General features: G+C 36.0%; 2 protein-coding genes across 2 annotated transcripts in view; both read right to left on the bottom strand.

Moving 5' to 3' along the window:
- Nucleotides 1-3907: 3907 nt before the first annotated feature.
- On the bottom strand, nucleotides 3908-8060 carry LOC107715067 (ras-related protein Rab-3B-like). The gene is made up of 5 exons (XM_016521106.1): nucleotides 7800-8060; nucleotides 6527-6751; nucleotides 5005-5123; nucleotides 4804-4928; nucleotides 3908-4734 (listed from the first exon to the last, which is right to left on the bottom strand). Exons 2-5 carry the CDS (start codon nucleotides 6749-6751, stop codon nucleotides 4550-4552), a joined length of 654 nt encoding a protein of 217 aa, XP_016376592.1. The 5' UTR covers nucleotides 7800-8060; the 3' UTR covers nucleotides 3908-4549.
- Nucleotides 8061-9415: 1355 nt separating this feature from the next.
- The window catches only part of LOC107715059 (FRAS1-related extracellular matrix protein 1-like), a 27621-nt gene continuing 9933 nt past the window's right edge, over nucleotides 9416-27103 (bottom strand). Inside the window, exons 16-37 of the mRNA XM_016521100.1 lie at nucleotides 26295-26489; nucleotides 24754-24939; nucleotides 24064-24260; nucleotides 23756-23981; nucleotides 23083-23227; nucleotides 22444-22585; nucleotides 21822-22017; nucleotides 20894-21158; nucleotides 17656-18070; nucleotides 15437-15638; nucleotides 15203-15347; nucleotides 13730-13838; nucleotides 13619-13666; nucleotides 13287-13318; nucleotides 13103-13211; nucleotides 12784-12831; nucleotides 12628-12690; nucleotides 11974-12024; nucleotides 11711-11758; nucleotides 10575-10670; nucleotides 10376-10483; nucleotides 9416-10299 (exon numbers count right to left, since the gene is read on the bottom strand). Of these exons, the coding sequence (XP_016376586.1) occupies nucleotides 10126-10299; nucleotides 10376-10483; nucleotides 10575-10670; nucleotides 11711-11758; nucleotides 11974-12024; nucleotides 12628-12690; nucleotides 12784-12831; nucleotides 13103-13211; nucleotides 13287-13318; nucleotides 13619-13666; nucleotides 13730-13838; nucleotides 15203-15347; nucleotides 15437-15638; nucleotides 17656-18070; nucleotides 20894-21158; nucleotides 21822-22017; nucleotides 22444-22585; nucleotides 23083-23227; nucleotides 23756-23981; nucleotides 24064-24260; nucleotides 24754-24939; nucleotides 26295-26489 (3200 nt within the window). The 3' untranslated portion in view covers nucleotides 9416-10125. The remainder of the gene's footprint in view (nucleotides 10300-10375; nucleotides 10484-10574; nucleotides 10671-11710; nucleotides 11759-11973; nucleotides 12025-12627; nucleotides 12691-12783; nucleotides 12832-13102; nucleotides 13212-13286; nucleotides 13319-13618; nucleotides 13667-13729; nucleotides 13839-15202; nucleotides 15348-15436; nucleotides 15639-17655; nucleotides 18071-20893; nucleotides 21159-21821; nucleotides 22018-22443; nucleotides 22586-23082; nucleotides 23228-23755; nucleotides 23982-24063; nucleotides 24261-24753; nucleotides 24940-26294; nucleotides 26490-27103) is intronic.

The following is a 27103-nucleotide window of genomic DNA, read 5'->3' as shown; positions in this document are numbered from 1 at the left end:
TCCGATGTCGGGCATTTGTCGGCGATTTCGCAAAACCTGTCTGCGAGTGAAAAATCGGGCTAATATCGTGCAGTGTGAACTCGGCATTAGTCCCCTCGATTAGTCTCTCGTTATCCTGTGTTTATAAGCCCCAGTCCGTTCAGTAAGTGTTGGTCGGGTCTACTGGTTATGTTCGTGTGTCATAACTCGTTCCTGTTGTGGATTTACCTCTGTGATTGTTCATTAAAGGGGTCATATGATGCGATTTCAAGTTTTCCTTTCTCTTTGGAGTGTTACAAGCTGATTGTGCATAGATAAGATCCCTGAAGTTGCAAAGACTAAAGTCTCAAAACCAAAGAGATATTCTTTATCAAAGTTAAGACTCTGTCACGCCCCCCTAAAACGGCTCGTTCTAACACGCCCCCACATATCTATGTCACTATGTGGAAATATTTGCATAATGCGCCCAAATGTGCACGCAAAGAAAGAAGGCGTGGTTTCAGTAACCGCAGTTAATGTTGAAGCAGCCATGTCAGGAAGACGCTGTGTGTTTCTAGGCAAAAGCAAAAGCACTATATTTGGCCTTCCAGAAGTAGATGCATTTAGGAATCTTTAAGATTACTTACAACAGAACAGCAATGTAATTAATTTTAATGTAGTTATAAATATAAAAAAATTACACATCAAAATTAAGTTACATAATAAATTATCTTCAGAGGTTATTTTCTTCTCGACAACCATTTTTTCCACTGTTTAACTTTCTTGAGTTGTTTATTTGAGATTTTAAAAAAAAATAAATTCTTGATCGGTAACTAAGAGGTTCTTCGGATCAGCATCTTGGTTGTTGGGTTCTTTAAAAAATATAGATAAAACTATAATAAGGTTTTTGTACAGCATCAGGCCGTAGGTTTCTAATGTTTAAAAAAGGAAGGTTTCAATGTTCTGGTTCCCACCTCTGCTGAGGACCAACACACTGAAGCATCTTCAGATACTGGAAGACTATATGAATGACCTACAACCACAATAAAACATTTCATTATTAATGTCTACCGCATGGTGTAGCCATATGGCAACATACTCTTTGTGTTAATTTCCTTGCCACTGTCTCTTTAAGAGAACATTCTCGTTTTTTTTGTTGGAAAGAGAAGACCTTAGTTTAGCCAATGATGTCCTTTGATTAAGTCACATGACATGCAGTTTTTTTTCTGTGGGGAGATTTCTGACAGACTGCTGTCTCTTGTCGGTAGTTGCTGAAAGCAAACTAAAACGTCAGTAACAAACAAGGACCAGTCCGTGTCACTTCTACAAAAAAATCTAAAACATCACTGTTATGATGTTATGATGACATATTCACCTCTCAAAAAAGTTTTTATAAAATTAGTTTTTGGTAAATCATTCAAATGTGTTGCCAAGCGGCAACACTGTGCAATAGTGTAATGACATTATTACAATAGTTTAGCTAGCTAGCAAGGTCAGCTGCAATTTGTTAAGCTGTAACAATAACAACATTAATACTAGTGAAATAATGTTGATTAGTCGTATGTTAATGGCATTTGTATTATGGATATAATCAAATTGAAATGGAAATTTTACTTTTGATTAAATATGAAAACAGGTAACATTACATCAGTGAGCACGGGGAAAAGAAAAAGATTCAAATATTTTTTTCTATAGGTCTATCATAATGCGTGCGGTAGAGGGTGAGAAGAATAAAATGATTCAGACCATATAAAAACAACGGAGGACTGTAATTGAGTAAACATAAAGGGTTTTTTCAGATCTGGAAGAAGTTCTGGAAGCCCTCGTCGCTCAGGGTGATTGAAACACTGAAGTAGGTGGAGGAGGAGTAGGTGGTGTTCTGATCGAAACCCGACTCCTGTTTCCTCCAAACAGAGCCAGAGCCCAGCACCTTCACATGCAGAGCATCTCATTTGGTTCAAACTGATTCATTAGTGATCAGTCTTGTATAAAGAATATCTCTTTGGATTTGAGACTTTAGTCTTTGCAACTTTACAGATCTTCTTTATGCACCAAGAGCTTGTAACACTCCAAAGAGAAAGGAAAAATTTAAATCGCATCATATGACCCCTTTAAATTGAGGTTTAAAAATTACTAAACTGAAATAACAATAAAGCTATATATAAATATTTTTAAAAAGCTAATAAAAAGAAAAAAGCACCTAAAATTAATTGAACTTAAACTAAAGTTAAAAGTGAAAATATAAAAATAAAAGGTAATTAAAAATATGAATCAATACTCTAATAGTATATAAATAATAAAATAACACAGCTAAAGATAGATTTGATAGACAGACAGATATTCGTTGTTTAATCTAAGACCATAAATTAAAATTCAGATTTTTTAAAATGAAGAATAAGGATACTGTAATTAAAGCTCTTTGTTTTAGTGAATTTTGAGTTTTGAAAGTTTTCATTTCAAATAGTATATACAGTATATATCTATATTATACTGGCCATCAGCATAACATACATACAATGACAGACATGACACGTAAATATTACTATTATTATTGTTACAAATTGCATCTAAAAGTAACATTTATTTTTATATTTTCACAACTGTACAATCACTGTACGCCCCAGTGCAAATTGTCTACAAATCAAAATACACTGACAGCAAAGGTACAACTATATATTCCAGCAGCATAAAAATAAATATCTACTCAGAAAAAGAAAAAGTAGCCTATAACATCTGAATTAAAAATATCTCATTTGGAATATTTTCGACTATAGTTACAGAAAACACTCGTACGTCACTTGATAAAAATCCAAAGTAGATTATACATACACGAACCCACAAGGATTTGCTACAAGTTTCTGAAATATAAAGACATCCTGGCACGAGTTCACAATATATCTTGTCGTTCTGCTCGAGGACTTGAGTGAAGAATAATATCTTTTGAACGTCACCTGACTATGAAATGTGCTGATTGTGTTCAGTCTATTATTACTCACAACTGTTACATGTGGTTTCTGACAATACTAAGTTTAACATGAATTTAATATCATATTTTTGTGTAAGACATGAATTTTATTTAGCGTACCTAATCATGAATTCACTAAACATCACATTTTTTCTCTCTTAACATAAAGATAGCTTAAGCAAGTGCTCATTTTCTCAAAACACATACTGTGCTAGCAGTTAATAGATGGAGTCCAACATACAATGTGCATCTGCTTCTGATCCAATCAAATCAGAGCATTGAAACCACCCTGAAAACTGCATAATGGCCATTTTGCAAAAGTCTGAGTTTATATTTGTGCCTTTTAACATAATATACACCATTTTACCTTCACTATTGAGATAGTTCACCCATTTTAGATCCAAATAGCTGCTGGTAGCCATTCACTTCTATAGTATTTTTCTCCATACTATAGAAGTCAATGGCTACCGTCAACTGTTTGGTTAACAACATTCTTCAAAATATCTTCTTTTGTGTTTAACAGAAAAAAGAAACTCATAAAAATTTGGTACAACTTGAGGATGAGCAAATGATGACTATTTTTATTTTTGGGTGAACTATCCCCTTAAAAGTACTCATATACTACACTCAATATATAATTCATAAGATTAGCAAGATTGTGCCACAACAGATTGTTTTAAATCTAGTTTCAACAGTGAACACTTAAGTTCTGAGAGCCAAGTAATAGTTTTTGTGCTTTGCTCTAGTCCCTGCTTTGAGTTTCCTATGGACTGATTAAGTTAGAAGTGTACTATTATTACTGAACTACTTCATGTGTTTGACAGCTACAAACAAACAAGGGTGCGTTGCCCGCATCGTTAGCCAACTATGATCGCAAGTTCTGTCGCTATCAACAAAGTTCAATGATTCAATGTTTCCCGAAACCATAGTTCCAAGGAACATTCACAAAATTGCGTGGTTGGAACTACAGCTTTTGGCCTGTGGTTAGAAGCATAGTTTCTTGTTAGCATGCCGTCTAAATATACATTGTTTTATATGTATTTTAGCGTGTCTACAATGAGCAGCATTTTTGAAGAGTGCGCATGTGTGTAATTGCATACGGGAACCCTGGAGTATGACGGAAAAGGGAACATGTGATGAATCGTACATCAAATAAAGAAAAACAAGGGGAACAAAATAGTTAAGCAATCCTTAGATGCTACGTTCGTCGAAGTTAGAAATTACGTTGTAGAGAAGATGCTTATTGAAACAACCAAATGTAAAGTGTATGCCAATTACATACTACATGTTAACGTGATTTAAAAAAAGGAACAGCGTTCTGTTGTTTGAGTAAATGAACTATAAACTATCGAATCGATTATTTATCAGAAGTTTTTACTCCAATGCCTGTGTGCGACGTCATTAACGACAATTCTATATTGTTGGACCAACATGTTTAAATGATGAAGGTGCGACCATGTTACTACGATTTCCAGAAACAGTCGTCACTAGCTAGTTAATTTTTCTAACGATGTATCATACTATGAAACGCACCCCAGATTGGTTCCAATCGCCATATAACATAAGATCAAACCAAACAACATTGGATCTGCTGCTGATACGTTGGCATATGAGTCGAGATGGAAATCAGCAACAATTCTGAGGTAGCTGGGGCGGCTTATCGGTTAGCCGGGTGGTTTTGGCACCGGTGACCATGGGTGGATCCGTATCGACTCTCTCGGACATCTTCACACAGATAATGTCAACTAAGCGCTCGAATACTTGTCTGACGTTGATGTTCTCCTTGGCGCTGGCTTCGTAGTACTCAAACCCTGCGAGAAAGTATCCAAAGAAATTAGATGAAATCCAATAAATTGGATGAAAGACTGGACACAACTTACCTAACTGGTCGGCCAAGTGTTTCCCCTTTTCAAAAGGCACCACCCTTTCCTCATCCATGTCACATTTGTTCCCCACTAATATCACCTGAGCGTTATCCCATGAATAGGTCTTAATCTGTGTTGCCCTAAAAGGAAAAGTGCATTTATGTCATATAACTTCAGTGGATAAAACTCTATGGATTCCGGATTAAAGCTGCTCACCAGTCCTGCACTGCATTGAAGGACTCTTCATTTGTGATGTCGTACATGAGGATGAAGCCCATGGCTCCTCTATAGTAAGCTGTTGTAATAGTTCTATACCGCTCCTGTCCCGCTGTATCCTATAGACAACACAGAAAATTCACAAATTCATTATACATTTATGCCAAAAATAGTAGTTGTCAGAGGCCTGGCATATTGTTTAGCAAACAAGATACACATTGAGCAGTGGTGCTCATTCAGGAGATGCAGGATTGAATCCTGAACCCATTCCTCCCTCTTTTCCCCATTATTTCCTCTTTATTTTTGCTATGTTATTTACTAAGGTAGATGCATTTCATTTGATGCAGTCAATTCAATCTATCTATCTATCTATCTATCTATCTATCTATCTATCTATCTATCTGTGTGTGTGTGTGTGTGTGTTTGTAAAACTAAATTAGTGTTGTCAAATCAATTAATCACATCCAAAATAAAAGTTTGTGTTTACATAATATATGTGGTTGTACTGTATATATATATATATATATATTCATATAGATTTTATTCTATACATAAATACAAATATATATTACATATAATTCTTAAATACACACATATATATTAATTTATTAATTTGATTCATTGTAATCTGTATAAACTATAAAAAATACTTATACTTAATTTTGCACTGTATACACTTTTTTTAATTAATTTTTAAATAATGTCAAAATAATTTTTAAATGATCAAAAATTTAAAAAAATAACTAATATATAATTATCACAGGTAAAGTAATCTTAAGTAATTTTTTTTATTAAATTATACATTTTATTTATTTAATCTCATGACTTTTCAATTTCTGGAAAGTCAAAAATGCAATACAAACTTTGGTGGCATTGTTATTTATAACAGCGTGACATATCATGACCTTCAATGCTCCATGAATGCAACAGATACAAAACATGAGGAGGACAAACTAAATGAATGGTTTAGTGAAACGTCGTAATTTCTCTATTTTAGGCCCGTCTTTATTTAAAGCCCATTTTGTTTTGTTCCACTTGGCGCCAGTTTCCCTGCAGCTGTTTTGAATGAGAGCCTATTTTTAACACCTCACGATCAATACACCCTGATTATGAATTATCCAAAATTGTGGTTGTGTCTTACTTGTCACCCGGCACTCTCGGGTGCTTTCGAACTCTCTTCCCACCCCTTCTTACCCTCAGGGGCTGCTTTAATTGGCTATGAGGATCTCTCTCTGCCAGGGAGCAGTATGTGTGTTGCTTCCATGACAACAAGCATCGATGATGCACTTGCTTTCTTTTCCTCCAGAAAAAGATGGCTCTCATTCACAGCCTGGTGGAAGGTGATTGTGGAAGGTAGAGGATGCGCCCGTCACATAATACAGCCAATGCGGTTCAAGTTTAATGATGCCAGCCAATCACATTAGAACAACAAACAATCTGGGGCTAAAAATAACCTGATTTTCATTCACATATTACAATATTAGGCATTCAGTTACACCAATAAGCCTGCTCTAGCACTCACCCATATTTGGAGCTTCACTCTCTTGTCGTTCCTGTAAACTGTCTTCACCTTAAAGTCGATGCCGACTGTGCTGACGAAAGAGTTGCTAAAGGAGTCGTCTGCATATCTGAATAAAAAACTGGTCTTTCCTACACTACTGTTGCCAATAATCAGGAGTTTGAACATGTAGTCAAAGTTCTGATCAGATCCATCTCTCTGCCCAAAGCGTTGGTCTGCTTTTGCCATCTGTGAATAAGTACAGGAGAATAAATACATGAGACTATTATCAACCCTGTTACAGGTATTAAGCAGTAGGTTGTATTTCAAAAAATAATATATATATAACTAAATACAATGTGTGTTAAATATTAATTACAGACAAACAACAGTACAGTTACAATACAGTAAATACTGGTGTCCACCCTGTTACTGAATTATAAAAAAATTAATTATAACATTACAATTATTATAAAATGTCATAAATAAAATACATGTTAATAAGCAAATAAATTACAAGCATAAAAATAAAAATAAAAATTAATTAAATGAATTATAACATTACAATTATTATAAAATGTAATAAATAAAATACATGTTAATAAGCAAATAAATTACAAGCATAAAAATAAAAATAAAAATTAATTAAATGAATTATAACATTACAATTATTATAAAATGTAATAAATAAAATACATGTTAATAAGCAAATAAATTACAAGCATAAAAATAAAAATAAAAATTAATTAAATGAATTATAACATTACAATTATTATAAAATGTAATAAATAAAATACATGTTAATAAGCAAATAAATTACAAGCATAAAAATAAAAATAAAAATTAATTAAATGAATTATAACATTACAATTATTATAAAATGTAATAAATAAAATACATGTTAATAAGCAAATAAATTACAAGCATACAAAAATATAAATAAAAATTAATTAAAAAAAACAGGACCACCAGCTGTGGTCTATGTAGCCTATCATCAAAACAAGTCTTGAATGATGCATATGCCAATGCATAATTTCATGCCTTCATTTCTTATTACAGTGGTTTGTTTGGCAAAAACAACGTTAAATCAACATAACAGGTTCAGCTACACGATACATTTGGCATCTAAATCCATTCACAAGGATAAATATCATTGCATAATCAGAGGATGTTATTTTGACCACGTAAACACACGAGCTCGTTCATAACTGTCATTGAGATATTAACGACATTCACCAACAAACATCCATAAACGACAAGCAGCAGTCAATTAATGGCATATGATGGAGAAGCTCACCTCGGATTTAAGCGCAGCTCTCGTCTGGTGCTCTTGTAGGTGGGCGTTTATGGACGCTGCAGCACCTGACGACGCGTGCTCACCGACTCGGCTGTGAACGCGTCCAAAACGCCTGCTTTTACGTGCGTATTATCGCGTATATTAGCGAATGCCAGTGGTTTTATGGAGATTTATTGTCGGGTTTATTTGAAAGCGCGCTGTGTACAGTAGGGTGGGGCAACGGCGACAATTAACCGACGTTTAACTACCGTCGGTCTAATTCAGCGCTAAATGCAAACGATTAAAATCAGATTAGGAACAGATACTGCGACCCAAAAAAGTATTTAAACACTTATGCCACACTGAGAAATGAAATGTCTTTGCCTTAGAGATTATAGAAAATATAATACCCCGCATAGATAGATAGATAGATAGATAGATAGATAGATAGATAGACAGACAGATAGATAGATAGATAGATAGATAGATAGATAGAGGTGCATCTCAATAAATTAGAAACTACTTCAGTCTGTGTGCATTGAATTTATTTAATACACGAGTTTCACAATTTGAGTTGAATTACTGAAATAAATGAACTTTTCCACGACATTCTAATTTATTGAGATGCACCTGTAGATAGATAGATAGATATTTTTTTACAAAAAGTTTTACATTATGAAATATTATAGAAAAAAAATAAGCGCGCGTTTACCATTTTTAACTAAAAATTAAAAAACTTTATGCATTTTGGCCATAGATTTACACGACAACAGCATTTTGGAGGTCTGAAAATGCAAACTTTTGAAAACTTATTTCAAAATACAAGTTCTGAAAAAAAAATTATACCTCGTCATCTTCGTGTAAACTACAAAAACGCAAATTTGTGAAAACAACGGCGATGTCGTGCGCATGCGTAGGCCTATTACATGTTCGCCTACTATGCTTTATTACAAAGTGACATCGTCAGCTGGCCTGGAATGCATTATACAGCGTTTTGAATTCATTTTCGTGGATCTGTGTGAACGGAGATAGTTTTAAAAACGTTGTCGTCTGTACGTGAAAAACACAAAGGAATTGTTCTTATGTTTTTAGCACTTCGTTGTCGTGTAAACGTAAAGTCACTCACACTAGCGAAACTTTGCGGGCAAAATAATAATAATAATAATAAAATAAATAAATCCTTTCATTCTCTTATCGTTCATGTGAATTGTATTTTATTAATAATGTGATGTTAATAACGAGATTCCTTTTGAAATGATTTGGCCAGAGAAAATTCGCAGGGCACTGCATGGCGCGAAATTTCACCAAAATGCGCAGAACTCTCGACACGGCATTTGGCGCTATTCATTAATTAAAATCATGTTTTTGGAAATTATCTGTCCTTATTCTTAATAAATTATAGTTGTATTTTAAAAGCTTAAAAGATGCTTGATGCTATGAATATTAGAGGGCGTTTTAAAGCACAACGTGCTGAAACAATTTCGACAATATTCACAATATAGCATGGCCTTTGTACACCATTTCTAAAATGCAGTTTTTGAAATATTCTGGCCAGCTTTAGGAATCAACTAAAAATGAGGTCAGTTGGTTAAAGGTCATCAGTAAAAAGACTCAGAAAAGTGAAGTTGGTTTTGAGAAATTCTCAAGCATTATTTGCATATGTCACTTTTATATTTTGTTTTCCAATTTTAATACAAAATACAGAACTAGGTACATACATACCACACCAAAATGTGAGGCTTTATTATGAATAGCACCCCAAAGGACATACAAGAACATTGGGTCCTCAGGGTATTTCAGATAGTCCATTTATGGATCTCACTCACCAGGCTACAGGTGTGTTTATCTCAGTAAAGAATGAGGAAAGACGCCTGTATTTTTTAGTAAACTGGCTTGAACAACTTAACTGTTATCTAAGTTCGATAATTTGAAGTAATACTATACATAAGGAAGAATTAAGTGCACCATTTTTGCATGAAGTGGATGACTTATTTTGTGGGAAACATATCTATGGCATTTCTATCCAAATAAAAAGCTTCCTTTTTCCATTTTAAAGCACAAAATTATCATACAATCACACTAGTACTGTATTTCGTGCCAAATGCTAATGAGTACATTTACTGGGAGTCAAATGAGAACTGAATCTGCTAATCTAATGTATGTATCGGTTTTCATATGTGATATGATATCTATTTTGAGATTATTTAACACATATCTATTGAAAGGCAACACATTATCTTCTCATCTGGCTGCAGAGACTCTCACAGGCCTCCATACAAAGTTACAGAGCGCTGCTTTCCCAAAGCGACAGTACACATTAGGCAACACCATATTTATTGCCTTTGGATTATTTTATAGTGACTGCTGGTCCAATATCACTTTGTTCGAGTTCTGCTATCACAGACATGTGTTTAAACTCTGCCGGTTGGTGGTTGAAGATCTCGACCAATCGGAAAGTCTCAAGCTGCGATCCATAAAACAGCTGCACCTGATTGGCCAAGCACTGTGCCTGGTGGACAGTCTGAAAGAGGTTTAAAAAAAGGAATTAAAAATGGCACAGATTGCTTTGTTTTACTTAGTACCTTCATTTAACTTACCACAAATTTACTATCCATCTCAGCAGTCATCAGCACGATGCCTTTGTCCTTCTGCAGGTCTGTATAGTGGTATAAAATAAGCTGGCTGGGTGCGTTTTCTCCCATTGTCTGAAATACAAATCAATTTCAGTAACTATGCCAACAGACAGTGTGGAATTTACATTAAATGTAAAAAAAAGAAGAAAAAAAAAGAAAATACCTGAACATTGATTAAAGATGTGAAGTGCAGTTCATGACCTGCCCACTGGCCGACAAAAAACTCATAGCCCTCCTTCTGGGGCAGAGCGTACAGAAACTGTGCAAAGATTACATTATCATATATTATATATATATTATCATAGATTATATTATATATCATTAGTACAAAGATCACATTGATACTGAATTTCACTTTCTGGTAATGTACATGCAGGTACGCAAGGATGAGAATCGTAAAAACAACTCTTCAACTCATTATGTGATTTGTTCAGGGATTGGACTACACTGGTTGTGATGTATTTTTGATTCACTACAAAGAAACGACTCAATGTGATTTGTTCAGGAATCAAACTACACTGGTTGCCCTATGTGTTCAATTCACTAAAAAAAGAATCTGTCTCATTAAAGTGATTCATTATGGAATCAGAATATGCTGGTTGAACTGCATGTTTGATTCTCTAAAAATAACTCACTCGTTACAGTGATTCATTCAGGAATTGGACTATGCTGGTCGCTTGTCATTATAGTGATTTGTTCGGGAATTGGACCTCACTAATATTATTGTATTTGATTGACCAAAAAGAATCGCGCTTCAAGTGTTTGATTCACTAAAATAAATTGGCTCAAAAGAATCGTTGGGATCAAATGACACTAGTCGCGCTTCAAGTTTTTTATTTCCCTAAAAAGAACCGGCTTATAATAGTCATTCATTCAGAAATTGAACTACACTAGTTGTGCTGTATATTTGACTCACTAAAAAGAACCGACTTACTAAACTGATTCATTCGGGAATCAAACTATGAGTGAGTTATTTACAAGGTCTGTTTCATGCTATAGATTCATTAGAAGTATTATGGAGCCACTAAATAATTAGTGCATTGAATAATTAAGAAGAACAAGCACATAACAACATTATCATATTTTACAGTATTTTTCTTGGTTCCCAACCTTACTGTTAAGTTTTACAGAACATCAGAGGCCACAGATAGCCTATGAATAAGATATTCAAAAGACAAACTCCTCATCATGATTAGACTCATGAAAGATGCTCTTGAAAGGATCTATTACCACTAAGTGGACATTTAGCTGGGTTATTAGATGGTATGATGCGTGACAATTTAAAAAACACATACTTACCATTGGGCAAGATTTGGCACGACCAAAAACAATATCAAATGTTGAGCCCTATGACAGAGAATTACAAGGTCATTTATCTCTGGTAAAACCACCGATCTGATGATCTTAAATTTAACTACTCCTCACAATAAATTGAACTGCTTTGAAATAAAAAGCAGTAAATATTAAGTTAAAGACAATATTGAATTTATTACAGGATTGTTAAGAATTTATTACTTTGTTATTACAGGAGTTAATAGACTGATATATAAAACAGAACTCACTGGTATGACGGCACTGATTGTGTCTTTCTTTGAGAAGTACTGCATCCACAGCTGCACACAGAAAAGTAGGCATTTGGTAGGGCTGCACGATTATGACAAAGATCATAATTGTCGATTATTCCCTTGAAATTGTAATTGCGATTATTAATTACGATTATCACAATTTACATTGAATGATGTTTATACCATTGTTTGAAGCAACTGCATGCCATATTTTTATATGAAAATAAACAAGCTGAAAACACTCAAACTGAAAAACTTGTATTGCTTTTCTATAGCATTAAACCTCAAATGTCAAATATACATCGGATTGGTTTCTTCTTTAAATATATGCATATATATTTAAAAATATGCATGGTATTATAATGTTATACTAACACTAAAATTGAAACAATGGAAAAACCCTTAAGATAACATGTAGAAAAAAAAAGCACATCAGAATAACATAAGTGGACTTTTACGTATTTGTTAGGAACGATTACATAATTGTGGCATCTGTCATTTTAATCGCAATTAGAAATTAGATTAATTGTGCAGCCCTAGCATTTGGTGTGGTACTCTATTTCATATTTTTACTTTTTTTTCTCTCAGTACAGTCTATCTGCATGTTAAGACTGTACAAATGTGTTGTTTTATTAACATTCTTCCTCTTACCTCTACAATTTCAGATCCAGATTTCTCCTGAACCATATCAAGGTTGAGAATAGACCCTAATGTCTATAAAATAAGAAAAAAAGCAAAAGATGCAAATGACAAACTATAAATCTCTAATTTACCATTTAAATACTAAGGAAGTAACTATTAGTTTACCTTATCTTTGGTGAAGCCCCCAGCTCCTGCTTTACCACGTTTGTCCAGCTACAAATACAACAACATGAGCAAATGATACGTCTTCTTACATATTAGATTATATTATTATATATTACATTTATTAAACAATATTGTATGGTTTATAATGTTAAATGATATATTAAAATAAAAAAATACAATAAATACCATTTAAATAAAACACATAATAAAATACAAAAAAATAACACGTTATTTACAAGTAGGCAACAAAAATCTAGCAGACCACGAAGGTAAATTTAGAAATGAAAAATGAAAATCAAATGTAAGATGTGCTCATCACCTCTTTCTCCATGTACTTCACGAATTCTGCTTGTCTGGACCGTCCGAGCGGCTCCGTCTTCACCTCACTGCGCTTCTCCAGCCGGACTTTATATTCTTGAGGTTTTGACCTGATGTTACAGTATTACACACGCGATTAATATTAATATACAGAAACTACATATTAGCATTTGACAGCTGCTCACCTCCGCAGTTTCCTGATCTTCTCTCTAATAAACTAAATGCTACAACAAACAAATTAATACAAATAAATAAATAACACTAACACTAAATAAATAACACTAACAAATAAAAAAAAGAACATTAACAAATAAATGAGGCAACCAACCAAACAAGTAAAGGCAACCAAAAAAACCCCCCAAATAATTAACTCGACAAACAAACTAACTAACTAAACACGAATGAATGAATGAATAAAGTACTAATACTACTACTAAATAAATAAATAAACCTTAATGAACACTCTGAAATTAAGCAAAAAAACAAAAAGGTTGGCAGAACAAAAAATAAAACGTACTCTCCAAACTCTTTCTTGATTTCTCTTGTCCACCTCTGACAGATGTGCCTAAAAACAAAATCAGATAAATTGAGATTAACTACTACTACTAATGTTATTTTTTTAATATACCATACTAGATATCCCACTGCGCACCACCTGCACAGCTAGAGCTCCTGCATTCTCACAAACACGATAACAGGAAGCTGACAGCTCCACGCGAGACCACCTGAACTCCATCCTGTGTTGGCAGTCGAAAAAGCCAAGAATCACATTGGGTCTGAAATTATATTGTCTAGAATTAAGACAGAATCCAGATCATATTTGGAAATGTGGAATACAAGTCTTACTCGCACCAAAGAAAATAATAAAAAATAATGTTTATTTCCAGAGGCAATGAAATATCTCTCTGTATTCTCTGTATTTATATTTTTATTTTAAGATATTTATATATTTTATTATTATCTTTATATTGTTTATATTATTGTATTACTGTATATTGTTGTATATATTTATGATTTATATTTTATAAAAATGCAGATCCATTTGAACCAAATGACTCACTGAATTCTTGATTTTAAGAAATATATAGCTATTAAAATGATATATAAGAAGAAAGATATATTTAATTATCTCCAGGCCTTTAATGTATTTGTGTGCATGCGTGTGTGCAGAGATAGATATACATATAGTACATATTCAAGGCCAAGAGGTAATGAAATAATTCTCTATATTATAATGTATACTTTGTAATGCATTATTATTTTGTATTATTTTATATATTTATGATTTATATTTTATGAAACAGTTAATCATTTGACCAAATCCAAATGACTTACTGAAATTGATAGAAAAACAATAATATTATATTAATATATAAATGCATAATATTATATAATTAATATGTTGGAAATATTAAAATATGAATATAATTTGATATAATGGAATATTTCTCTGTATTGTCATTTTTATTTTGATATATATTAAATATTTTTTATATATTTGTTTGTATTATTTTATTATTGTATTATTTTACTATGTATTTAATTATATTTAATATTAAATATCATATATCATTCATTTAATATTTTATAAAAATGTATGTATATATATATATACATATACATATATATATATATATACATACATATAAATTATTAATTATTATAAAATCACATTCAGTGAGCTCAGAGAGTCATTTGGTAAAATTATTAGCAGTTTCATGTTTCATTTTGTGACTATTTCAAGCGATCTTGGACTTGTACTGACACCTGCTGGTGTGGATAACATTTTTAGGCTGTCAGAAATTTGCAGACATATTTGTCACCCTTGAGTAATTCATTTTCCAGCCAAAAGTGTGTGATACTACTACGTGGGTTACTGAAACTAAGTGCATAATTTTTAGCCGATTATTCTCAAAATGGCAGCCACTGTAAATTAAAATAACTTTTTCTAATTTTAGAAATAAAGAAATAGTCCTATTCATTCCTTTATATTTTCAATTGATGATGTTGTATATGCACCTTTAACATTCAATAACTGCACATACTAATGAAAGTTCTGTACTGAAATCTAAACAAATGATCAACAGAAGAGGATAAATACACTTCAGGCAGCATGGTGTTTCCTGCAGGATCTGTGACTTGGAACTCAAAGCTGTCCGCTGTCACTTCTATATCTGCAGGTATGACATAGCGCACTGCTTTCTGCTCCAGATCCTTCTGGGTAAAGCGTCCTTTGATATAGGCACCTATAATAGGAAGAAAATTCATTATAATCTGGTCACAATCTGTGCATATTAAAATGACAGTCTGGACCATCGGTGACCCATGCACCTGCCTGTGAGGGCATTTTCAAGGTAACCGAAGTGTGGAGGCCTTGTGATGGTGAACTCCAGTGTGTCGTCAGGACTGTCTGGATCTGAGGCGCGCAGCTCTTTGGAGGTGATATAGATGCCCTGTTTGCCATTCAGAAGATTCTCCACAGTACTTGGAATCCCTTTGTTTATAACACTGGGTGGAATCTTGTCCAATATCTCTATCTGTGAAGATATAAATTATGGCATAGTTCAGTCAAATCTACAGAGAGCGAACAGTAAAACTGCATTCATGCTGCAATACCACTAGAGGGAAGCATTACATGCCATAACTGGGAAAGCATTCATTTCATAGCCATTGCTCATTGTGGATTAAATCTATATATAAATATTTCAATATTTTTGTTATATATTATTCAAATAATTTTATTTTATTAACAGTATTAGAAAGTTTCAAAATGAAAAAAAAAAAATCTAATTTTTAAGTGAGATTCATTAAAAAAATCAAGTGCCTTGACAATGAGGACCTTTACATTTTATTTTAAAAAGAAATATTATTATAAATATAATAAATATACATTATTTAGGGAAAACTAGTTGTCACTTTTCACTACAATAAATATTTCTCAGGTTTATTTTTAAGTCAAATCACTGTAGTTTAAATCTTGCAAAAATTATTTCAAGTGTATTTGCCTTTTCCCCAATCTTTCCTTGGTTATTAAATGTAAATACATAACAAAAAAATAAATTAATAAGCTATTATATTTATTTTAAAATCGTTTTATTAAAAACAAAAGTGTTTTGACTGGATTCTCACATTTTAGTTTTAAATAAAATGTTATTATAAATGAAATAGAATATAAATATAACACTCCAATTAATATTTCTCAGGTTAATTTTAAACTTACTTATAAATTTAATTTCTGTACCATTATTTTCAGGAAAAAAGACCCCACCTTTTTATAAGCTCTTCAGCTGAATTTAAAAAGCAAAATAATGATTTAAGAAAGAATAAGAAAACATAGCTGCACAATATAAAGCCAATGTGTATGCCCACAAATATTCTAATTAATAAATTGCATACATTTATAACATTTAACCACATGTGACAACTTGCCCCGATAAAATGACAGTTTTGATATTCATAAAAATACCCTTTTTTGAGACAATTAAAATATTAATTTAAAGCCCACCATGTGTTCACTTGTTAACAAAAAAAAAGGATACATTTTAATGAAATATATATGACGATGAAATTTTAGTTTAGAAGTTTTTAAATAATAGAGAGGGTTTCCAAACCACTTCTATCAAAAACACATTTTGGCTCAAGCTAGCAATGCGCATCTTCCGCCAAGTGACGGTGTGCACGCTCCCGCGGGGCGCAAACAAAGTTTTCGGCTGATTCACCGGTTCTGGCGGGAGCGGCCTTCTCTTTCAGTAGCACAGGGCTGGTAGTGCTGGCCAGCGCGTTTGCCGCTTCGCTGACCGCGTCAACGGAATATTAAATTGTGGCGCGGGCCTCGAGAGAGCGACGCTATGACATGGTGAATGGCACCGGACCTGCAGGAGCACCTGGCCAGCAAAGCCTCTTCGTTAACATGCAATTCAACCGGGAGCGCTTTGTTAACCCGTAGCTGGCCTGCCGTGCTCAGTGGTTTGTATACAAGTCGTTTATTTGACAGTTATGTTAACTAGGCTAAACCAAATAAATTATTTTCCTCAGAAAAGTCCTGACAGAAATTGTATGGTAAGCCGTGCCACATCGTTATCACGTTCGTTATCTAATTCGTTTAGAAATCGATGTAATACAATTTGGTGTGTTTTAGTCAATATTTGTTCGCTTTGAGGTTATTGATGTGCTACTGAACTCCTAAACGCTTACTGAATTCACCTTCATGAGATATATACATTTAAAATTACTGTTTTTTTTTTGTGTGTGTCTTGTTTTTTTGTCAAGTAAAATGGACTAAAAATATAGAAGACTCATCCTGCACTACACATATTTTTGTCCAATCAGGTGCTCTCTCGAATGAGAATGCCCCTCCCCCTAATGCCACCTGCAATCACTATGGTATTTTGAAGTACCATGTTACATTTTTGTAAGGGGTTGTAGTTAAAATCAGTGTATAAATTAGTAATTTTGTAGGCATGTTGTACTTGTAAGTGTATCTACTTATATTTTAGAATATTTCCCACTTTATATTGGTTGTGGGGGAATGTTCTCAAATCATAATCAGCCTACCTGTATGGTAAAAACAGCAGGTTCTCTCTTCAGCTGTCCGTACTCTAGATAACCTGTGTTAGTTCCATCAATAGGCTGAAAGGTGAACCTGTCGATCTTGGCCCGTCCATTCAGATGATGGTAAGCTAGATCCATGTTGTTGATGTCCAGTTGTGTGAAACGAGGCTTAGAGATGGGTAATCTTTTCAAGAGCAACTTTCCATATTGTGGGCTTTGAATAACGATGTAGGTGAGATTCTCCAGAGCTGTGTCTGGATCAGTCAGTTTCAGGTCATCAGTGGAAATGGTCTTCATAGAGCCCTCTGTGAGCTCCAGGCCTTTGTTGATAGTCAGGTTTGGTGGTATACGGTCACTGTGTTCCACAGTGAAATGAATGGTACCGCTTCTGGACGTTACACCGTTGGTAACGGCAAAGCTGCATGAGAGAACATATTTTGTGTCAGAAGAGATTATGGGAAGAATTTGGTTGGACTGCTTTTATATGTGAACACTGTTCACTGCCTTGTGTGAAGCGGTTGAAAAAATTCTGACATATGCACATCAGTGAACCTGTGAACACATCAAGTAAATACTGTATTATGAAAATAACTTGTGCCGGTATCAAATTCTCATGTTGCGATTAATTGCTTATGCTTTTATCACGGTATACGGTATTATCACAATATTGAAATTTAGTTTAAAAAAAGTGCTGTCATAATACAGTATAACAGGTTTAATAACTTTTTTCTTATAACAAAAATAACTGAACATTTAAATGCAATAAAGCAATACAGAAAAAATTATAAAGTTAAAAGTTTTACACAGATTAAAGTGCAAAAGAACTATAAAGACCAATAGGTATCACTTTACAATAAGACCTCATTAGTTAACCTTAGTTAATGCATTAACATTCACAATGACCAATAGCTACATTTGCTACAGAAGTTATTAATCTTAGTTAAAAAATACAAGTCTTAGTTCATGTTAGCTCATTAAATAACACAGCTGCAACTCTCGACTTTAACATCCTGTTATTAAATATTGGAATACCTAAGAGTAATAAATGTTCAGAAGAATTTTTCATTGGCAGTTTAACTAATGAATTAACTAATGTTAACTAATGAAGCCCTAATGTAAAGTGTGACCGAACAATAAAGAATCAAAACACTTTCAAACAATATCTAGGGCATGTAGTAGTCCAGATTAAAATGTCAAAAAAGTTTGAAAAATAAATAGCCTATTAAGTCTAAATATTTAAGTATTTGGCGCTGTGATGAACATCATAGCAAATACACAAATCTGAATGACTGCTTAAATCATTTAAACACGATTCAGAAACAGAAAGTAGTGCAGCTGCTTTGTTTACAGGGTTTCCGGGGTAAAGGCTGCATTTAAATGAATTATTATTATTATTATTATTATTATTTCTGCAGTTTAGCGCCATCTGCTGTCAGAGAGTGAAAGTGCGCTTTCATCCAGAGCGTCTCTCACATGTTCCGCCATGTGCTTCTCGTCCGCGCTTGTTTACATCAGAGTGCGCACGCGTCTTTCACGCAGCATACAGCGGTGTTGTGCATTTTGACCAGTTGATCGGAAAAGTATTCTTAAAATGCATTCAACATTCTAAATAATTTGTAATATATAATTATTCACGGTATTTAGAAGTGCCCATGATAACAATATCGTGCATATTCATTACCGTGATATATCGGCACAAGTTGGCAATAATAGTATTGATAGTTTTTTGTGGGTATATTACTATCACTATTATTATTATTATTAATAACAATAAAGTATTTTTATTAACAAATTTTATTTATCTTGTATTTCATTATTTCATTTATCTTTTATCACATTGCTTTTAGTGCAGTTTTCACTCTGGCCTCACACCCTTTAAATGTTGTAAAATCACTGTAACACACGGCCCCTCATGCCTTACTAAAGTCTTGTCAGTTTTACAGCATGTTTTGAGCTGCTATCCTCACCCAACACTGTTGATGCGTTAGAGCAGAAAGATGGGACAGGGAGGGGTGCGAGTCGAGCCGAGTCCCCATTCTACCCTCTGCCAAGCCAATCTGCCTCCCAACACATATTGCCCTGAAGCTGATAATTGCCAGCCATGGTAAACAACACGACTGCCACCTCGCACTAGACTCGCAACCAAACACGCAGGTCCACTCTCACAGCCAAACTGGTGCAACATCTGGCATTGCCATTGTGCCATATTTGCTCGGTAATTGTGCCCAGGGATCCCTGTCTCTGACTACATCTCTTAGAGCCGTATAACCAATGCCAGGCTGAGTTATTACTCTCTTAATAATGGCCATTTATCATCAGCTGTCACAGCAGAGCAGAGGGAGACACAAGGCTCCTAGAAAAAAATAGTCTCCCTGTCTCTTTTGGCCCCCACTGTCGGCCTGGAGTTTGACACACAGGTGTTTGCTCAGGTGTCTCTCCCGAACAGGGAGATCGGCTGTCGCAAGCTGCCTCTTTTACCTCGCATTAACACAAATACAAGCTATGAAGACACAAAAACTGTTTCAAATAATGAATCCGTTAGATATTATAACCAAGTTTTCCCCCAATCTCTTGTGATTGTGTCGGAATTGCTAATTGAAAATACTCAGGCCCCACATGACTAACACTGTAGTGTCCATGTGCTTTGATTGGACCCCATACCACCCCATGCTGTGCTGACTGAACACATTGGCACAGAATACTCCGTACTCTCTCCAAAGGGCCACTCGCCCCTCGTCAGGCTTGGCTCAGGAAGGTTTGTTTGCTCCCAGATGACCCAATGATGAAACCAAGCCAGAGTTTTGGGTGTCAAAGATTCACACGAGAAAGGCAGCACAGGTCAACTGTACGCCCTGACTGAAGTCAGCCTGCTGCCAAATTGGCTGGAAACCCATGCAAACGAAGCAAAAATTTATTTATTTAAAAACCTTTTTATTTTGCCTGTCTCTTGCTACTTGTGTACATAATTTTCAATCTTGTATTAAAAATACTGAGGTGTTGCCATCTGTGGGCTAGGCTAAATTGCACAAATTTATATAATGATATATATTATGTAATGTTATTTATTATTAATTCAAATATATATAGTGTAGTGCACCTTGACGTCCGTACTCATGTCAAAACAGTTGAATTTGTCTTGAGTGAATTTAAACAGGCAGGAGCAAAAATGGCATCTGTGCATTTTGCCATAGAGTATAAATGAAGTCTATTTAATCTAAAAAGAACAATGAAAACCACTGACCTGAAAGAATCACGGTCAGCAAAACGGCTGTTGTCATGAGTGTAGCATACCCGGTTAGCAGCCACATCCATCTGGGAGAAGGAAAGCACTGGAACCCCTGGACTTTGGACCATGTGTAGGTGACCATGTTCAGGTGGGACTGATACAGTGTATAAGAGCTCATCTGGCTCGCTTCCACTGTCTGTGGCCATCAGAATGTCAGTGGTCAGAATGACTCGCTCTCCCTCCATCAAGATCACAGGTTTAGTGATTAGAGCGATTTCACCTGTATGCGGCAAGAAGGTCAGTTGGATTACAGAGGCATATACATGAGTATATGTAAAGCTTTGAAGAATGTAAACATGTTACTTATAAAGCAAGTTATGTGCAAGTAAGCTTATTGATGTTGTATGAGATTTGTTTGTGACAGCAGGGACAGCGCTGGGATCTAGGGCCGGGACTACAGATGTTTGGCCCCAGCTCTGTTAATAATTCATGCTGGGCGTTTAAAGGTGGCTCATCCTTTGCAGCAAAACGTTCTCACCTCTGTTCCTCCAGGATAAGCCAAAATGAAGCCAAGAGGACAATGGCTGCCATGCTTCCATGTTCACCCAACTGGCAAAGTCATTTTGGCCATAGGGAAAGCCATTGTTTTTAATTATACATGCACAGATTTAATCTGTCAACAAAATTGTTTTTCTTGGATTTTTGACTGAGGGAAAAACAAAAGCAGCGATCACTGAGTCACTGGCAAATTGACTTGTCACTATGCCAGTGCTATGATGTCATTGGACAAATTTTGAATGGTCATAATATGTCATTGCATCTGCCAAACTTCATAACCCTGGTGCTTCAAGGAGGAAAAATAAATGTAAAAGTGCTGTTTTTGAGCCGTTCCAAGTTTCTGCTAGGTTTATAGTTATTTTATTTTGTTCAAAATAAAACTTACCCTTTGGAACAGTGCGGACAGAGATGAAGAAACTCCGTGGAGGTGTTGTGTTTTCTCCATCACTGAGAACAAAGTGAAACCTGTCATGGCCTTTCAAACCACTAACTGTAGTGTGAGTGTACCATAGGCGATTCATCTCCACATCCTCCTGGGTGAAATTCTGACCTGGACTCAGGTCAATCCATCCAGCTTCTGTCTGCAGGAAATCACAGAAAATCATATTATTACATATATTCTTAAAATACGTCACACTAAAGGCTGGATTACACTACATGACTTTTGCCCAGATTTGATCCCATTGATGATTCCATTCTGTGATTCCATTAAGTCAAAGGATATCAAACATGTTTGATATTTTGAGCCAATTTTAGAACACTTATAGTTTTCATTTGTCATCCGTCTCCTAGCAATGACAATGTTTGTTTTGTTTGGGTGACTTGAAAGTCTGGTAGTATGTGATCCTCAGTCATTTAGTTTATGACGCCCAATTTTTTTCTCTGTAACCATTTACAAAGTCTGCAAGTGTGTAATGCCTAGTGCTTCAAAATCTGTTCAGATTTTAAGTTGTGTAGTGTATTCCAGCCTTAAGTAATAATGTAAAGGACTATCCGTCCTTGCTAACCCTGAGCTGAAGTAGGCCAAATCTGGGACCTGCATTGAGGATGTAGAGAAGATGGTCGTTGGGAGTGTCATGATCCCCTGCCTCCAACACTGCACTGGAGATGACTCTCTTCTCCAGGGCCTCAACCTCAATGCCTGCATTTCTGAGAACAAAGATCGAGACGCTTTGGACACTAAAGGTACCGGTGCCAAGTCTGCATGCTAAAATCTAGAATCCTAAATAAATAAATACTCAAACAGCTGCTTCTAGAAGGAGGGAACACAAGCAGGACCGGCCTGTTATCCTAATCCATAAGGACTTTAAAACAAGGAAGCAGGCATCTGCCAAAACGACACATTACTTCTGCAGTTGTGGAGTTTACTTGCACACTCTTAGATCTTGCCAATTTTGGATGAAGAGGATGGAATAGACATTAGCAATTTACTCAAGGATGTAACTTAATTCCCAGTTACTCAGTCAGGGAGACACAGATCCCCAGCCACATGTGCAATACAGGTTGTGTTGACCCCCCTTCCCTAAACCCTATCCAGGATCGGCCTCCCCCTTCTGTTCCTGTCCAGTCTCCGCCACTAAAATCCCTCCCCCATTCCAGCTTTCATCCGCCTTTTTGGCTCTGAATTTGTCCCAGGGCGTCCTTACTTTAGTAGCCATGGCTTTTCATCATTGACTGGTATGATGCGGACACACGCAGTCCCCTGGACTGTGTGCCCACCATCTGTCAACTGTATGGTGAAAGCGTCCTTGAGGGTTTCTGTGTCGTCGTGCATATACATAATCTTCATTCCTATGGATCAGCACAAGAGAGAAAAAAAATCAAAAATATTTTAGTGGATTAAGCATTTAGTGACATTTAGGATATAACAGTCATTAGGTACTTGATTCCTGGTAGCCTTGGACTGATATAGCTGGTTCTACCACTACTACCAAGAAGTGGTAGTAGAAGAAGGACACCAGTGAACACGCTCCATTTTGTCAGTGACCTGATCACCCGTGTATCTATGGATCTTTGTCACTTGTTAAACAGCAAAGCTGTGCAGTCACCAAAGTACCTCATGCACGGTGACTTAATTTCACAGAGAGCATTTGGAAAGATTTGCAGATGAAGCAGAAGCACCACAGGCACTCTGTGACCTCTGTCTCCTGCAAAATCTGTTCTGTAAGCCTGGATACCCACAGTGAAGCACTGAGGGGTGGCTGGACCAGGGAAGGGACTCTGTCCTCACGGCCATCCTCAACAAGCAGATAGTGGTACCCCGGAAGTTAGGGGGCAAAAGTTTGTGGTACTACCGATCACATGGATTCAAAAACTGACCTTGTTGTAGCTCCTGTAAGGTGAAAGACTGGATTGCTAAGGTTCGTTGGAGGACCTCGGGGTTCATGTTTTTGTAGCGATTCATCTTGAGACCATATATGCCATTGACCAGTGTGCCATGGGCTGGGGGAACCAGGATGGTCATGGTAAGAGTATCTGCTGGAATATCACCATCCACTGCATTTAGAATATCAGGACTGAGGTCTTTCATCCCTCCCTCCATGACCTATCGCAAGGTGCAGGGCAAGACAATAGTTAGGCAACAGTTTGCTTATTGGATAAATTTGTCTCCAAAAATTATATCTTACTGTGAAGTTGCTAAGCAGCAATGATGGGATCTCATCATTGGTAGGGTTGATGATGATGTAGAATGGCAATGGTGCTGATCTCTGAATCCCATCACTGACAGTGATGGTAAAGAAGTCTGCTGTAGGCTCTACACCCTTGTGCACTGACTGGACATAGTTGATGAAACCCGAACTGAGGTGGAGCTGGCTGAAAGAAACTTTATTTATACAATATGACTTTAGCAATCTGAAAGACAAGGTTTTATAATAGGACACATAATTTAAACAGCACACAAAAGATAAATCGTGATTCTGCCAAGTAGGACATGTTCTTGGATTTTAGGGATAGTAGCTCAGGGCTAGTATTGTAATTCTGTCTCTTAATCCCCTAAATGGTTTATTTTAACTGTTTTGTTCATACAATGAAAGTCACTGGGGATGCAAACAAAAATGTATGAAACTTTTGTGTTTCAAAGAAAAAGAAAGTATTTGGAACAACATGAGGGTAAGTAAATGATGACAATTTTCATTTTTGGGTAAAATATCCCTTTAAGTGTATGTAAATGAGGTCACCTTTTAGCTTTAGGATTAGAAGACAATGTTTGTTTGAGAGGAATGTTGTTCCAGGACCAACAATAAATGTTAATCCAAAAACACACCCTACTTGGCATAGTCACAATAGTTGGGTACATTTACAGGAATACTACTGACCCACTCGGAGTCCAGCATTGCTTTTCTCAAAGCCAGGGGATGGAAGGGTGTTCTCCAGGAACCCATATTTTGGTGGGGTCACCAAGTGAAACATGAGCTGGTCTGGATGACTATCAGGATCATATGCCTCCAAAACCCCCCCACACAGACATGCACTGGCACCCTCATCTACCACAAACATGTTACCTGATGAAACAATATACAGCATAACTAGTAGTAGTAGTAATATTGGCATTAATCATAGAGATGTCATTTTAGAGAGCTAAATGTGACTTCACAGAAGCATGCTTATTTTTTTCCTTCTCAAGAGTGCATCCCATTATTTTTCTTCTTTTCCCTCTCATTTACAGGCAGTTCCCCTTGCTCCCCTCTTTCCTCACGCCTGCTATGCCACCCCACTAACACTCCTTCTCTTCCCCTGCTCTCTCGCTCGGCTCTCTGCCAGCCCGCTGCCACCTGGGTGTTGATAAAGCCATCATGCCAATGCTTACTGGCATCTGCTTCCATTTACTGCACTGATAAATAATGAATGGAGAATGGGCACTGATGAGGTTGTGCTTGGATAGAGCTCTGAAACAAGGGGAGGAATTAAGGGGAGGAATTAATGACCACCAGTCTGGAGTAAAAGTGATAAAACTCGTCCAGTAGCAAGGCAAGAGCTGGATTTCCTTCATTTTCCTGTGCTTAAAACTCTTATGCCAACCCGTCTTTATTCAATGCAAATTAATTAAATGACACAAACCAATTTTTCCTCACAAACCAATCCAGATCTACTACATGGTGGCAACATTGGAGAATCCTCTTTTTTTCTGATGGGGATTAACCGAATTAGGAGATTATAATTGTGATTGAATGAGAAAAGGGATAGAAGACACAATGGACGTGTTGTCTTTTCCAAATGCGGGCCTGTCCATTGTCTTCTCCTCTATGTCCCTATTGTCCAGTTGTTCTCACGGGAAGATGTATCTCTTTCTACTGCGCTTTTTTGCCACACATGCTCTGCTCGCTCTCTATAATCCCAACCAGCTGTGTGTATGGCTGTCGACACTCATACACGATGCCAAGCATGCTAGGATTTTCTGTGGATGTCCCACCGGCACCTAGCTGCCGTCTTCTGCTCATTGTCTTGCTCTGGTCACTGTCCTTCATTGATAACTGCAAAGTTTCTGGCATTAACAGTGAAATCCCCATCCTGGCAAGACGTCTCTAACACCCTGCTTCGAAACGTACATTCGGGGGAATGAAACGCTTGCATTAGCCACACTCCCTGAGCTGGGTATGCGAGACCGCGATTAAGTGATTCATTCACCAAGCTGCAGTCCATCACCTGCCTCGAAAATTCCTAGTTGCTTTATTACTTGATTTAAGCGGATTGTCATTACAATGAATTAATTACACCTTAGCCAAATGCTCTGGTGATTAAATCTAGATTAGAGAGCATCTCTTAATCCATTCGGTCCCTCAACACAATGCAGCACCAGTGTTCGAAATGTCTTTTCTCCACTAAGATATTTACTACAGGCCCTGCGGTAGATGTTTACCCAGCGTTATGGTTGGGACCTGGTTGTTGACGGGCATCACAGTGATGTTGAGGTCATAGACCGGAAGCGTGCCATGCAGGGGGACGGGTGGGGGGAGAGCATCCTCCTGGCAGCAGCCATCTATTGTTCCAGCCTCTCCATCTGACACAATGAGAGTGACAGTGTCTGAGACAGGATCTGGTCCAATCTCACCACCTAGTGAATGGGGAAATGTGTTTATGTTCATTTAATTCACAAAAAATAAATTTAATGTACTTTCAGTCATAAGACATTTACTATGAGGCCTGCCTGTTACATACAGGTGCATCTCAATAAATTAGAATGTCGTGGAAAAGTTAATTTATTTCAGTAATTCAACTCAAATTGTGAAACTTGTGTATTAAATAAATTCAATGCACACAGACTGAAGTAGTTTAAGTCTTTGGTTCTTTTAATTGTGATGATTTTGGCTCACATTTAACAAAAACCCACCAACAAATTAGAATATGGTGACATGACAATCAGCTAATCAACTCAAAACACCTACAAAGGTTTCCTGAGCCTTCAAAATAATCTCTCAGTTTGGTTCACTAGGCTACACAATCATAGGGAAGACTGCTGATCTGACAGTTGTCCAGAAGACAATCATTGACACCCTTCACAAGGAGGGTAAGCCACAAACATTCATTGCCAAAGAAGCTGGCTGTTCACAGAGTGCTGTATCCAAGCATGTAAACAGAAAGTTGAGTGGAAGGAAAAAGTGTAGAAGAAAAAGATACACAACCAACCGAGAGAACCGCAGCCTTATGAGCATTGTCAAGCAAAATCGA

This window comes from Sinocyclocheilus rhinocerous, unplaced genomic scaffold, assembly GCF_001515625.1.
Source record: "Sinocyclocheilus rhinocerous isolate Xijiao unplaced genomic scaffold, SAMN03320098_v1.1 scaffold509, whole genome shotgun sequence".
Classification (NCBI taxonomy): domain Eukaryota; kingdom Metazoa; phylum Chordata; class Actinopteri; order Cypriniformes; family Cyprinidae; genus Sinocyclocheilus; species Sinocyclocheilus rhinocerous.
The sequence above is the reverse complement of the archived record's forward strand: the minus strand, read 5'-3'. Positions and strand labels throughout refer to the sequence as shown.

Excerpts from the sequence above, each read along its gene's own strand:
- LOC107715067 (XM_016521106.1), bottom strand. The coding sequence starts at position 6,751 with ATGGCAAAAGCAGACCAACGCTTTGGGCAGAGAGATGGATCTGATCAG. Across the intron at positions 5,124-6,526 it reads GAGTGAAGCTCCAAATATGG|GATACAGCGGGACAGGAGCG; the intron begins GTGAGTGCTAGA and ends TGTTGTCTATAG. Across the intron at positions 4,929-5,004 it reads TTCAATGCAGTGCAGGACTG|GGCAACACAGATTAAGACCT; the intron begins GTGAGCAGCTTT and ends TTTTCCTTTTAG.